This window comes from Primulina tabacum, chromosome 3 (genome assembly GCF_025594145.1).
Source record: "Primulina tabacum isolate GXHZ01 chromosome 3, ASM2559414v2, whole genome shotgun sequence".
Lineage (NCBI taxonomy): Eukaryota > Viridiplantae > Streptophyta > Magnoliopsida > Lamiales > Gesneriaceae > Primulina > Primulina tabacum.
In genome coordinates, this window is record NC_134552.1 from 11,127,358 (window position 1) to 11,142,580 (window position 15,223).

A 15,223-nucleotide genomic window follows, 5' to 3' on the forward strand; every position below is an offset into this window, starting at 1 on the left:
TAAAATAATTTATAAAATAATTCTAAAAATGAAAATCGAACTATATATTTAAGATAAATGAAAAAATTGTGGTGTTTATATTTAAAATATATCTCTTGTGAGACGGTCTCACGAATCTTTATATGTGAGACGGGTCAACCCTACCGATATTCATAATAAAAAATAATACTCTTAGCATAAAAAGTAATATTTTTTCATGGAATGACCCAAATAAGAAATATGTCTCACAAGATACGATCCATGATATCGTTTACACAAGTTTTTGTCTATATTTAAAGAAAAAACATTTTATTATCGAAAAACTATTATTTGTCAAGTCAAACACGTCAATCAAACAACAACCTCGTCACATTGTATCAATTTCATATGTTCAAATAATCTATATTTGAAGGCTTTGTTTAAAAAAATTGCCTTATATAGAACCTCATAATCAAAATTTGACTTTTAATTTACTTATGTTTTCATGCAACTTCAAGGGAACCAACATGAAATTATTTCATGGTAAAAGATAAATATATTCATGGAACAATTTTCATTAAAAAATACAATGATAAAAAACGTACATAAAATCTCCATGAAAATATGTACGGGAAAATAGGAATTATCCTATTTAACTATTCCGAAATATAGAAAATGGTGATAAAAAAGGTATTTTAGGAATAATAATCTATTCAAGACTATATTGGAGATTTGTTTTAATCTTGGTCTTCACGATGTTAATATTTTCTCAGATTCGATACCTGCTGCTCAAGCCATTAGCAGCTCCTTAGTTGACCTTGGTCCGAGTGGAATGCTCACAATCGATATTCTCACTATGCTGAAGACGGATGCTTTCTTGTCTATCAACCACATGCCGAGATCGGCCAACAGGGCTGCTCATCGGTTAGCTCGTGAAGCTTCTGATGTTTCTTTTTTTGTTGTTTGGTGTTCTGGTGATATACCAACTTGATTACTTAGTATTGTAAATCAAGATATTATGAAGTAATGAATTTGTTTTACTTCGAAAAAAAAGAAGACTATATTGGAGAATGTTCAACAAACAATGTTATTTTTAAAAATAGCCTTTTTGATGAATAATGAAATAAAACGAGAATAGTCAGCTAATATATGAAAAAAGTCAAAAATTTGGGTGAGACGATTTCACGGGTCGTATTTTGTAAGATGGATCTTTATTTGAATCATCTATGAAAAAATATTACTTTTTAGGCTAAGAGTATTATTTTTTATTGTTAACATCAATAATATTGATTCATCTCACAAATAAAGATTCGTGAGACCGTCTCATAAGAGACCTACTCATTAACAAATTCATTGTCATCATTATGAAATTCACACTTATAAATACTTTCGATAATTCCATTTCCCGTCTGAACCAATCCCTCTCTCTTATTTACAAAATGGATGACTTTCCGATCGACAAAGTCAACATCTCAGGCGCAACATTAGCCTCGCTTCTCCACCGCTCCGCCGCCTCCCCAGCCGACCTCCACGGCTTCCTCTTCGGCCACGCAACCCTCTCCATTCCAACTCCCCTGTCGGATGACTCCACCTCGGCCGCCGCCACCCAAATTATCACTGCCACCATCACCTCCTTCCTCTCCCTCCCTTCCCATCTCGCCCTCCCTCCGCCCTCTCCCTCTCCCTCCACCGCCTCCCTCCTCGGCTGGTTCTCCGCTCGCCGCAAAACCCCCCTACGCCCCTCTTTGAGAGATTCCACCACCACCCTTACTCTCTCTTCATCTCTTTCCCTCGCTTTCACCCCTCAGAATTCCACTATTTCCCTCCCCCCATCCCTCTTTCTCCTCCTTACGACGCCGTTTCAAGATCAGTTGATCCATACGCATGAATACAAGGCTTTCCAGTATCGCATTCCGGCCTATTCATTCGAGCCCAAGAGCTTGACTATTATCAACATCGGGCCTTCTTTTCGATCCCAATTCGATTTTTTTGTCCCAAATGCGCCTTTCCCTTTTATGGATTTCGAACCCAGGGGTTCGGATGCGATGGCAGAAGATGATAAAGAACAGACTTTGGGGAGTACAAAGAGGAATTTGGTTAACCAGAAGCAGCTGGACATGCACGCAGAAGGCTTCGATATTCACAGGCTCAATAAATTGGTGGGCACGGAGGCAGTAAACTATACTAACGAGTTGGAGGATTTATATGGTAAAATGCTGGCTAAGATTGATGGGTTATCAAGATCCGTGGAGCAGACTTCTGCAAAAGTTTTGGAGCAGGTGAGGAGGATAGTAAAGATTTTAAGCTTGATCAAATAACTGTTGAAACTTGATCAAGTAGAGTATTATTCTTGAGTCAACAATGTTTTTCACTTTTCGCAGGAGAATCATAACATGAGGTTGAGGTACAAAGTTGCTGGCTTGGAATAAATTTGGTGATGGTCGCGGCTATCCTTTTTTTTGTTAGCTTAGGTAGTTTGATTGCTCCTTTTCCATTCAGTCCTTTTTTTGTAGTTTTATTGCTCCTTTGCAGGGGTTTTTGGCCATGAAACCAAAACACACGAGGAAAGGAGTTGAATATAATGTAATTACTTATTGTTTGTTAATCCCAATAAAATAATACGTGTATTGGTTTATATTGAACGTGAATAGATTTGCAGAAGTTTTTCATAGCAATGTGCCAGTAGTGGGTGGTGAGACTTGAGAGGCCGCTTTAGATAAAGTTTACTTTGCATTTTAAGGAGTTTCTGTATGGCTGATAATGGTACGTTTCTCATGTGGGTCAGTGGGCGTAAATCGACTCTCTTATGTGGAACTTATTCAAGCTAACTGAATTAAATCGGATCTTCTACGTTTAGCCTCCAACGAAAAGGGGCTTAAGTGGTCACTTTCTTGTCATTTCTATCACATCTATTAATCTATAGCTGGAGCGATACATTAGTTAGCACTTTAGCCCATCGAGCCTTCTATGGTCGGAATTCAATATTATTTTTGAAGACTTTTTGTCACGCAGATAAGTTTTTTTATTAGTTTAAATAGGTTTTGAATTTCTCGTATTGAGGTTGCTATATTTTACCAATTTTACTGAAAACTACAATCTTTGGCAATAGTGCCTCTCTTATTTTTTAAACCATCAAACTTGCAACTTATGGAAATCGAACAGTTAAGATTGACCCTCATACTATTGTGCCCTTCGAGTATTTTCCTTTTCACCAAAAGCGATTTTTGCTTGATCTAGTCAACATTCTATATATTCTGGTCTCTTTTATTTTACTTACTGCCGGCGATCCAAGCCAAACTTCCTGCTTGGCTTAGTTTGGGTTTGTTTTAAAAAGGAAGCCATTTCTTCTGCATTTATCATTATTATCTCTGGTTAATTGCTCCATTACACATTTTATCGTCGTGTACGCACTATACTTGGTTTATTGTTCAATTTGATCGAGCATTATTGTCTGCCATCTGGTTATTTTTGTAAGTTTTACTTACATTAAATGTGAAGGTGTGAATTAAATAACAACCAAATGCTGATTTTTCTCTTGGTACTTCTGTGACTACTAGTCTGAGGCGATGGTTATTGTTTATCTTCTTTGTTTGGATACTGCCAGCTCCCTCATGGTTCAGGCGTTATCATTGACCAAATCTAGTTTTCTTTCCATTTCCTCGGCCGGTTTCGTAATGCCAAATCAATGAAGTAGTTTTATGCATACACCTAAAAGCATGCCTGTTTGTTCTCCCTTATGCTGCTACCGTGATACTTTTATTTAGCACGTTCCATTTTGCACTCTTTTCTAGTTAGAGACCTTGAATTTCACGAAATTGACATGTTTTATGTTAATGGTTTTTGGTTGTTATTTTCATGCTATGGCTATCATCTTGTCTTCCTATCTGCACTGAAGATTTCCTGATCCCCTTCTTCTTTCCTGTCCTTTCTTGGTTATGTATTGTTCGGTGACTATGCCATTGTGGAGATATCAACAGTGTTTAATTAAAAATGGGTGTCTTATGTTGTTTGTTGCCTGCCCACGTATATGTCTCCTTAACTTTACAAAGGTTGTCATTATAGATCCCTGGAAGCGTGAAGGTATATGCTATGAAACCTTGCAGCTTGGCTGAGCAAAGCATGACAATCTTGGAAACACCGGTGTTCTCTGGCGGCTGGCCCATCTCTAAGCTCCAACCTCTGGACCGCCAAATGTGTATCTTTTAACTCTAAATGCCATTGCTTTTGTTCCACATTCGTGTGTAATCCTGGTGTTTCTGTAAAGAACTTTTTCTAATTGGATTGCGGTAGACGCTGTAATATGAAACCCAAATCTTGGGTACTTGCCTCCTTGGCTACTACTAATTTTGTTGCAGCAACCCCTTCTAACTTATGGATAGATAGATGTTCACGCCTTCGCCTATGCTACAGCTATAATGGTGGGTTGTATAATTTTTATGTTTTCGATTATTATATATTATTACATGCTTCGTTTAGATAAAATAATTCGTGCATTTACCTAACTTTTTTAAAAAGCAATTCTGAGATGCTACTGAGACATTTGAGTTTTGTGTGTAATGGAGCTTACGAGAACAAAAAAAATATAATATACAAGAAAATTATTAATGTCAAATGGACAAATGTTGTGTTTTATTAATAATGATAATAATAATAATATTATTATTATTATCATTATTATTATTCCGGACATATATGTCTAAAGGTAAAAATAGTCTCATATTAATTTTGTTCTATGGTTTTCAACTCGACATGTTTTATTTTAAAATATTATTTTCTATTTCAAAAAAAAATATTAATTTACTTTGATAATATAAGTCGAACACGTTTCATGATGACTGTCAAAAGAATTTGTGTCGGAGAATGAAATAGGCCCAATGTATTTTTGGGCCCGATTGTGGAGGCCCAGACCTATAAAGCCGATTTGCCATATGATTGGCGCTAATTCAGAAAAGAAGTTCACATAATTCCCGCTTTGTTAAAATGCCGAATCTGAACTCCGACAATGGTTTCATCGGGAACCAGAGGAGCTAATCCCCATTTTTCGACCGAGAAATGTCGACATGGCAGGTTTTCGCCGACGCCGAGAGTCATTTCCGTTGGGAACAATCCGATCAACAGCTATGGAGAGAAGGTCAAAGCGATGCCCCAGCTCTACGAACTGTTGACGACACTTCTCGCCTTCCATCCATGCAAGATCTCTTAATTCAAGGCAATTTCTATATCTGTTTAATTCCGATTTTTGAATTTATAAACGCTCGTTTATGTAAAAGGATTTTACACAACAAAAAAGCAGGTCGTTCAAAAATACTGGAGAATGAGAAGGGTAACCTGGATAATTCACCTATGTTTCGAACTGGAATGGGGAAATCAGTTGCGGTGAAGCAGTCTTCAATAGCAAAAGCACGTTCTGTTCTCGGTGATGTGGGTGATGTGTTCGCTGATGCAGGTAGAGATTTTGATTCCTATTGTCTTGTATTTCTGTTCTTTTGCTGCAGCCCCGCAGGATGATAGTTTATCTGTTTTATTTATTTTTAAAACTTATCCTACAAATATGTAAAATTTTCCCAGCACTTGTAATGTTTGACCATATTATTCGGCATTAGCTTTCAATGTCTAGATCACCAGCTTGAAGCTGGCTTGCTTTTAATAGTTTATTCTAAAGGAATGTCATCCTCTAGATTTAGTTATATTTTTAATACTGATGACCAAAGTTAAATTTTTCGACACTTAAATATGAATTTATTTTGAGAAAATTGTCTCGCCTTTCTCAGTCTCGACCTTTTCAAAGCCGAATAAATATTTTTTGTGTAGCTTAACAATGAAATTAAATAATTTCAGAACATTATATCTCTGTAGAGGGTGTCAGTGAAAAGGAGAAGTTTTTTGGATAGTCTACACAAAATCTGCTTATAGAACTACAATTTTGTTCATGTCCTTTCATTTCAGAAAGACAGTCATAATTTTAAAAAATATCAAGATACTTATGAAGGCAATGACTCAAGTTATTGGACTAATGTAATCTGATGAAGGTTTTTTGTGGAACACAATCTGATTGTCGCCTGCTAATACGCTAATTTCAATAAGATCCTAGAATTTATCAAGAAACTGCTAAAGAACTTTGATGATCTTGTTGCTTTGGTGAAGTATTACTGTCTCTAAGCATTTCTAGGTATAGGGATGCAGCATCTCTTTCATCAAACAACTTATTGCAGGCCAAAATGAGAGAGCAAATGGACTTGGTTTGTTAAAACCAATGTTAGAGATGAACTCACTGAAGCCATTGAAATCTGGTTTGCTGAATAGGTTTGAAGATATAGGTAGCATGTCAAATTCCATGTTCCAGACAGGCTCTGGTAAAACAGTCAGCATATCTTCTGCTGGCCTACTTAGAGCAAAAACATTATTAGGCATGGAAGAAAATTATGGTGATGACCCTTTACATGACTTTCAACAGACCAAAAAGCAATTGACTTGTACAGAGCTCATTGGTGGGCAAAGGATACCTCATTTAAAGACTGATGATTTCACTAACTTAAACTGTAATAGCTATACCAAGGTTTTGACACCTTTCGGTACCAACGGTAATTCAATCCAGAGTGAGTCCAAAGAGTTTCCAGACTTCATGAATACTGCTAACAAGCCTTCTCCTGTCAAATTTCATACTGCTGGTGGTAGATCTATATCGGTCTCTAACGATGCATTGCAAAGAGCAAGAAGCCTTCTGGGAAATTTGGAGTTTGATTCTTTTTTAAATGATGCAAACTCAGTTGATTCAGTGCTTTCTACACTCGATAATAGAAAAGCCAGTTGTACAAAGAAAAAAATTGATCTGATCACACCTGTTTCGAAAAACACAACAGAAAATTTCAACTGTTCCTCAAGGAATTTTACATCTCCTCTTAGATCAAGTTCATACCACCAGCAGTTGATGGGTAGGTTTAAGTTACAGCAACCTGGGAACAACTTGATCAATAAATTTGATGCAGAGGCTGCAAGCACCTCTTCCACCTCTTATAATGGCCTTGTTTGCTATCAAAATTCCTTTGAAAGTGAGCGACTATCAGAAAATGTGGATTCTTCCAAAAACGAAAATGATTCACTCAATCATCTGAAGAGGCCATCAAATGTCGCCTTGATTGATATCACAAATAGCACCAGCATAAATCATATTGATAGTAAGCGATATTTTGGCAAGAAACGAAGAAATGGAAGGATCAATTCTGTATCTCCATTCAAAAAGCCTCGAAGCTCATTTGTCACCCCTTTGAACACAAAGAACTCCTCGGTTCCTAATGGTAAAGGATCAAGCTTTGAGCATAAATTTTTTCTTGGCATCATATGTATCATAATGATATGTTTTTGTTAGATTTATCTAGACTGGTTCCTAAAGAACGATGCTGCAAAGAGAAGATTTCGGTGCGATACCCACGCCAGATTCCAAGAGCATATGTGAAGGACTACATTTCACTACTTCCACCCATTCAAAGAAAGGTACTGTTTACATGTAATAATCTTTACTTCTACTGATTACTTTTCTTGTTGACATGACAACTAAGTTTCTCTATTAAACTAGTTGGAGAATTTACCAGCACATGTGATGAAAATGAACCCAAAAGCTGCTGAAAGCTACACATTTCAGAGTGAACAAGCTTCTGTTGACATTGGACCAGAGGCTTTGCACCTGATGCTGTCCAAGTCGGGAGCTTCTTCTCCATGCTTAACTAAAGAGTAATCTCGTTCTCTTTCAACATAATTTACATGGCCATGCAAGATGCATGTAATACCTGTTACTTTTGATTGGCTATGAAGAGATTACTGTTCTATTCATGGCACCGTCTTTCTGTAGCTTATGGTTGTTATTGTATGCTTTGAATTGACTTGAGGTGTATAATTCTCATATTTGACAGTAGTTTTTTTGGTTCATTCTCCCACTTTTTTATCTATAATTTCAATTCAATGTCAATTCATATAGGTGGGTTTCAAATCATTATAAGTGGATCGTCTGGAAACTTGCCTCATATGAGAGGAGGTATCCGGACAAATTCTTGGGAAAGTTTTTGACGGTCTCTAACGTGCTTGAAGAATTGAAATACAGGTATGCATGATTCCTATTGTTACTTTTAAGTTTTGGTTTGGGGAAGTTATTGATACCCTATTGCATAATCATTCTTAGATATGAGAGAGAAGTAGTCCATGGCCATCGATCTGCAATCAGGAAAGTTTTAGATGGAGATGTGGTACCTTCTTCAATGATGGTGCTGTGCATTTCCTCTGTTTGTGAGTATGGTGACCCTAAGTCTGGGCCTCAATCTGTTGCATTGGAAGGGCACGTCAATGGTGGAGATGGCAAAATAGAATTAACTGATGGGTGGTAAAGAACTTTTTTCGTTAATGCTTTTACTGAAAGTTGATTTCCATCTGTGTAACTGTAGAATCTAATAGGTATTCTGTTAAAGCTCTTTTGGATGAACCACTATCCAAGCAACTAGCTTCTCGGAAGTTGTTTTTGGGGCAAAAGCTTAGGGTATGATATCTTTTTTTACTAGTTTAAGTATGCTTCCTCTACTGTTTGACATTTTTGTCAATTTTTAAAAAACTTACAGTTTGTATTGTCATCTGAAGATCTGGGGCGCCAAACTATGTGGATGGATTGGGCCTATTTCACCCTTAGAGGTTATTTCCTGATTTCATTTTGCCAAACTTTGTACTCATTGCCATTTCTGAACTAGAGCTAACTTGGATTTCAGGGATCACATACATCTGTTTTATCATTGCACCTAAATGGTACATACAGATGTCACTGGGCTGAACGATTGGGGTTCTGTGAGTGTGCTTCATTTCACACGTTCTACAATATCTTCTTACACATTTGTGGTCTCCTTAAATCTCCGGATTGGCTTCATATGTGTATAGGTAAAAGTGCTGGTGCTCCATTAGCTTTTAGATCCATCAAGAGTACTGGAGGGGCAATCCCCAGCACATTAATTGGGATTACAAGGATATATCCAATTTTGTACAGGGAAAGGTAACCCAAGTGTCGCACATTATAATTCTTGTCCATTTTGCGTCTGACCAGATTATCTCATTCAGATTGAATAGCGGGAATGTCACCGTGAGATCGCAGAGGATGGAAACTGAAGTGATGCATTTATATAACCAAAGGTGATGTTTGGTTCATTATTGTAAACTGATTGAGCTTCTTTTTAAGAGAAATCTTTTTAGTAACTTCAGTATCATAATATCGTCTTAGTGTGCCTCTAGATTAGGTAAACCTGACATAATTTACAGTTCACTTGAAATGCATGAAGCATTCAGTGACATCATAGAATCCTGAGGTTAGAAAATATAGCTTGGATATTTAAGCATAGAAAAAGGAACGGGGAGAAATCTCTTTGTGGCAATTTTACTTATCCCTGTGCAAACTTCTGGTAATAGTAGAATGTGGGACCTTAGAACTAGGCACTAGCAAACTGAAAAAAAAGAGTAAGTTTTGCTCCTTATCAGGTGCTTCCAATTTTGGGCCCCTCACTCGTGTTTTTTTATTTAAAAAAGATTAATAGTAGTTTGAAAAAAAACTATCACCTTCCATACCAAGTTCTTCTTGGTGAGCCTGGTCTATGGTTCTGGGTTCTAAAATCTATAATCATAAAGTATATCTTAGCTTCTGCCTTCTCATAGTTGCTTCCTGATCACTTAGCTGATTAGATTCCTGAAACTGAAGAGAAAGTTAAAGAATAATCAATAATTCAAGGTCGTGCATCTTGGTTAAATCTTGAGTTTTTAAACCCCTTGTACAGTTACATCATTCTACTTTCCCATAAATTTTAGATGAGTTTTCCTTGTGTAAAATTTGCGTTAAAGAAAATCCAGTGCCTGATCATTGAGTTTTCTTTTTCTTTTCCTTTTCTTTTTGGGGTTTAGGCGATCTGCTGTTGTGGAAGGGATCATATCTGCATTCAAATGGGAAACAAACGTTGATATAGAATACAACCACGATGGTGAAGAAGGGGCCAACATCATGAAGCTACTTGAGACATCTGCTGAACCAGAAATCTTAATGGCAGGGATGAGCTCAAAACAGCTAAGTTCTTTTGCTTCTTATAAAGCTAAGCTCAAGGTACGTGAACGCTTGTTTCTTGATTGAGCATACATAATACAAGAGTTCTACAGCAATTCCTTTGTATTAGGCAATTAAACAGATAGACATGGAAAAATCTATTGAGAAAGCTCTGGAGGCTGCTGGGCTTAGTGAGAGAGATGTAACTCCATTTCTGCGGGTAAAAGTTGTTGGGTTAACAGATAAATGTCATCAGCAGAAATATTGTCCGCGTGAAGGCTTGATTACAATATGGTACCCGACTGAGAAACAGGTGAATCTATTTGTCATCCATGTCATAAATTTTCTTGTTACTTGCAATTTCCTTGGATACTGTTACTGTGTTAATTTACATGCTAGTTTCGTTTGTAGTTACAAGAATTTTGATGCATCAAGTGTCTTGTTTCTTACTGGAACAGAAACAGGAGCTGTGTGAGGGCAAAGCATATTCTGTTGGAGGTGTTGCACCAACTAGTTCTGATTCAGGCACTCTTTGTTTACAAACAAGAGGATCAACTAGCACTTGGACACCTCTGTCTCCTGTAAAAATGGAAAATTTTGAGTAAGCAGCTGCACAGGTGGTTTTTGAGAAATAAATTGCATGACTGTAACAATAATGGATGTTTCTTGCAGACCATTCTTCGTTCCCCGCTCATCAATAACAATATCAAATTTGGGTGAAGTTTCTCTCTCCAGGTTGATCTAACTTGCAAAAGATGCTTCTAAAATTGCATAAAAATTAAAAACAGTTGTTAATGTTGCTCTCATAATTCACAGTGAATTTGATATTGCTGCATTTGTTGTTTACGTGGGAGAGGTGTATGTACAAGGTCATCGAAAAAAGCAGTGGGTGTTTGTGACTGATGGATCTACACCCGAATCTTGTCCAAAAGAATCATTAGATGCAGTACTCGCTGTCAGTTTCAGCTTGCCATATGTTGAGTGTGAGTCATTTGCACCCGTCAACAAAAATGTTGCAGGATCTGTGGTAAGCATATAAAACTTCAAAACCCCTAAGTACGGCCTATGGAATCATCTTATTGCTGATTTATTGCCGAACAAATAAAACTCAAATTTAATGTTACTGCTAACTATCCTCTTAAGTTCGGCCATATGTTGCATTTGGTTGGTGAACTGTCATGTAATCAAAATGACAGCTATAAAAGCAGTTACTTGAGGTGATTCTAGATAAACTTCATCTCTATCACCTTGTCAAATCATAATCTGCATGAGTATAGGCAGTAATAACTCAAACCGAACTGTCGGGTAGCACACATGCATTGTGTTCCTTAATTAGTTTGAAAAATACAAGTGGTTCAATCAAAAGTTCCAGCTTATTTTGTTTGCAGGTTGGATTTTGTAATCTGATCAAGATACCTAAAGATCAAGCCAATGGCTTATGGGTGGCAGAAGCTGCTGAAAATTCAGATTATTTTCTAACTTATGATGATAGAGGTCGCAACCACCTCAAAGTACGTCGCTGCTTCAGTTCTGAAATGGGCAAAAACATCGTCGGTACGTCTTTCACATCTTCCTTCCTATTATCAAATTCATTCACCCTCAGGATGAAAGAACAATTATTTTTCCGAACTCAGGTAATCGAGAAGCTCAAGGAAAATGTTCATGCTATAATCAAACATTCGAAAGAAGGGTGTTGAATCTAACAGAAAATTCATGAGGATTCATTCTTCATTACAGAGGAACTTGTATATTTACTTTTGTACGAAAATGAGTATAGGTTTTTTTTTTTGTTTTTTTTCCCTGTGCAACTAGTATAGGTTTTTAACTTTAAAATCAAAGTGTTTACTTCAAAAGGATTGATATTATCTTATTCTTATCGTTATTATAGATGCTGTGATTAACATTTGATGTGTGGTATGTGTAATTTTGCTTTTTTTCCTACTAAATAAAATCTTTGCAAACTTGAATCAGATAATCGTAGAAAAACAACTGAACAAGGATTGTGTAGTAAGGAGTAAAGGTATATGAGATGAAGAGATATTCATATACCGGAAATGTGCATTTTTTTAAGGCACGATCTTGAGATGGATGTTGGTATAAATCTATTGCATCTTACATGATAATATATTTAAGGTGTATTTACTTTTCTATGTATGAATTATGATATTGGTAATGCCATAAATATATAAAAATACAAGCGCCATTGTTTCTTTAGAATATTTTTATTAAAACATAGATATTTTTTTGACTCTCTTAGATCTAACGATTTAAAAGAGATGATCAATATTTTTCAATAAAATTAGAGATTTTTGAAATTTTGTATTGTCATACATCGAATTATTCTTTTTTTTATGTTAGTTTTATTTTTTCATGAATTGGGTCAAAATTTTTGTTTTATATTACATGATTATACAATATGATTCTCCCATATAATTTTAAATATATTTACTTTCAAAAATTTCATTTGAAATTGTGGGACAATGGTTGCATGAGAAGGTAGCAAAAAAAATTCACCGTACATTAGAACTTCACACCCGCAATCAACTTTATCCATTACCATCGAAATCTGGGGGAAGAGGCTTCTTTTTTTTTTTTCTTAATTTTTTTTTTAATCAAGAAGTCTCTCTCTCGATCTTGAATTGGAACCACGTGCGTGAGAGAGAGAAAATCGAAGACGCGGAATCATTCGCAGATCGTGAAATATTTGTGAATTTGTCCTCACATTGTAGAAACTGATATTCGTGAATCTGTTGATGGATCAGATATTTAACAAGGTGGGTTCGTATTGGTTGGGCCAAAAAGCCAACAAGGAGTTTGCTTCGGTTGGAAATGAGATTAATGTAAGACTCTCATTCTTGAATTTTGCATTTTAGTTTACCAGAATTGGCGAATTCGAAAATTTATTGCTTGAATTTTGGATCTTCGTTTTTCTGAATTGTGCAATTTTTTTTAAAATGTGCGTGTGTTTCGATTTAAGAGTAACAGGATTTTCGATGCCTTGAAATGACCGAAGGTTGGCTCTTCAAGATTCAACACCTATGATCCATGAAACAATTGTCTGAACATGCCAAAATTTTGACAAAAGTTTTACAATGGGAATAGCAAACTATAAGGACATTGCGAAATCGTCTTGTAGTTTCAAAATTTTTTCCCACAAATACCGATGAGGTGATGTGATTTGATAATTGCGTCTCGAGTAGTTTTAGCACCAACATGGTTTTTCTGTTGAAGAACTGCAGAACACACGTCAAGCTACATTTTGGATTAAATCGTGATTGCATTCCCTTGTATTCAATATTTGGAGACTTTCTTTTAACAGGAGTTGTCCACAACGTCGCCTTTTCTCTTCTTTCACTGAATTAAGTTTTGCATTATGCAATAGCCTGAAACCTGGAGATCGATTGAATCATCTTTCCATTAACATAAAAAAACGCTTTGGATCTTGAATGCCTGCTATTTTATTCAATGTTGTCGAGTTATATTGCCTTTACTGGGGATTACGTCGCTTGAGTAGTTCGTTACTGCTTATTATCTATTGTTCATGACATGATGACATATTCGCCTCTGAGCTATTTTGCTTGTCAATTTCTTGCATCCCATTTATCTTGTCCTGACGCTAATCTGGTTTCTTCTTTGTTAGTCAATATCAAATAGTATCGAAGGAGGAGCCAAATGGCTGGTTAATAAGATGAAAGGTTCTATTCTTGCTGTTCTCTCTGCATTTCCACTTTTAAGATTCTGCAAATTGCTTATGGAAAGAAAATCTTACGTCTAACGCATCATTTAGTACATGTTTCTTCTATATCATAAAACGAAAGTATCAAACTGCTTCGCTTGAAATGAAAAATGAAACCTTTCACCAATTTAAGCATCAGTTCTTTATCAAGGCATGATTTATCTCCACCAAAATTAATTCTGTCTACCCTCTCTCCCGAAATTCTAGATCTGCTCTGAACATTTGGTCCTTGTTCTGAAAGTTATACAACAATTAATCAGAGTATGTTCCGTCAAGTGTGACTAAGAACTTGTCTTTTCAGGAAAGATGCAAAAACCTCTGCAAGAACTTCTCAAGGAGTATGACCTGGCTATAGGAATATTTCCCCGTGATGCCACGAACTATGAGTTCAACGAGGAAACAAAGAAGCTGATTGTTTATATTCCATCAATCTGTGAGGTTGGTTACAAGGATTCATCTGTATTACGTTTTGCAAATACTATAACCGGATATCTGGAGAAGGGTAAGCTGGCTGACATAGAGGGAATCAAAACTAAAGTGATGATTTGGGTCAAAGTGACTTGTATTACATCCGAACAATCAAAGCTTCATTTCACTGCTGGTATTAGGAAAACCAGAAGCAGGGATGCATACGAGGTACTCAGAGATGGGATAGGTGTTGACAAATTCTAGTATCTTTCTAATCTTGGGATGTTGGACCCTTTTCACTTGCTTCATGCTTGAATATTATATGTAGCATTTTGTGAATTGTTTATTCAATTTGAACTGACATTTTTTTCTTTGAAAACAAATATTTAGAACATTAATCCACATTCAGATAAACCAAGATTAAACTTTTTTAAGAATTGGTAAGTTCCTATTTACATAGGATCTTACCTAGGTTTCTTGGAAAGGATTCTCTGGTCTCCTGTTAAGCGTAGGAATTGTTAAAAAAAATGCGTAATCGAAAAAATAACGTGCATCAGCGGGGATGCGAACCGGTACCGGAGCCGGAGTAGGGTGCTTTTCTACCACTAGACCAATATAAAATCGATCTTGCAAATAAAGTATTAATTCTGCTATCATAGTGCAGCCAAAGATCATTTCCTAAAAGCTGAAATGGATCACCGTAAGCAATTAAATATTGGCAAAATTCCAAAATATTTAAAGTTATCTTTGGACAAGTCACTGCAACAAGATAACATCTTTCCATGGCAATTTTCAATAGGGTTTTTCAAATTTTGCGGATAAAATCGAATAAATTGTAAATTTAAATCGAAAAAATTAAAAATCGAAGCTTAACTGAAAATCGAATTTTTAAATTCGGACATTAATGTTAAAATCGTAGTTTATATCATTCAATTTAAAATTTTGTTTGTCATCGAAAAATCAGAAATTTAGTTAAATTAATAATTTTATTTAGACCGTTTATTCTATGACATAGATATTTAGTGAATTAAGAATTATTTGAGTGGATTGTTATTTATTTAATC

General features: G+C 36.0%; 3 protein-coding genes across 9 annotated transcripts; all 3 read left to right on the forward strand.

Annotated features, from left to right (window-relative positions):
- Positions 1–1,348: 1,348 nt before the first annotated feature.
- On the forward strand, positions 1,349–4,417 carry LOC142540248 (uncharacterized). 7 transcript variants are annotated; one of them, XR_012819062.1, is made up of 4 exons: positions 1,349–2,237; positions 2,340–2,392; positions 2,491–2,541; positions 4,021–4,417. XR_012819062.1 is itself a non-coding variant. In XM_075646250.1 (3 exons), the coding sequence occupies exons 1-2, from the start codon at positions 1,398–1,400 to the stop codon at positions 2,385–2,387; spliced, it is 888 nt and encodes a 295-aa protein (XP_075502365.1). In that variant the 5' UTR covers positions 1,349–1,397; the 3' UTR covers positions 2,388–2,392; positions 2,491–4,417. The 7 variants fall into 7 exon arrangements, 4 of the variants coding, with proteins under 4 accessions (XP_075502365.1, XP_075502366.1, XP_075502364.1 ...); XM_075646250.1 differs by having other exon boundaries at positions 2,491–4,417; XM_075646251.1 differs by lacking the exon at positions 2,491–2,541.
- Positions 4,418–4,809: 392 nt separating this feature from the next.
- LOC142540249 (protein BREAST CANCER SUSCEPTIBILITY 2 homolog B-like) lies at positions 4,810–11,725 on the forward strand. Its single transcript, XM_075646252.1, is given in 20 exon segments — positions 4,810–5,167; positions 5,252–5,404; positions 6,171–7,253; positions 7,325–7,449; positions 7,532–7,686; positions 7,931–8,053; positions 8,132–8,329; positions 8,401–8,482; positions 8,581–8,631; positions 8,706–8,781; positions 8,872–8,983; positions 9,049–9,120; positions 9,880–10,075; positions 10,146–10,328; positions 10,474–10,616; positions 10,688–10,750; positions 10,832–11,042; positions 11,404–11,523; positions 11,525–11,569; positions 11,650–11,725. Coding segments are annotated over 20 exon segments (3,411 nt in total). The 5' UTR covers positions 4,810–5,010; the 3' UTR covers positions 11,713–11,725.
- Positions 11,726–12,495: 770 nt separating this feature from the next.
- On the forward strand, positions 12,496–14,498 carry LOC142540250 (uncharacterized protein At5g01610-like). Its single transcript, XM_075646253.1, has 3 exons — positions 12,496–12,855; positions 13,656–13,710; positions 14,053–14,498. The coding sequence occupies exons 1-3, from the start codon at positions 12,769–12,771 to the stop codon at positions 14,421–14,423; spliced, it is 513 nt and encodes a 170-aa protein (XP_075502368.1). The 5' UTR covers positions 12,496–12,768; the 3' UTR covers positions 14,424–14,498.
- The last annotated feature ends 725 nt before the right edge of the window (positions 14,499–15,223 follow it).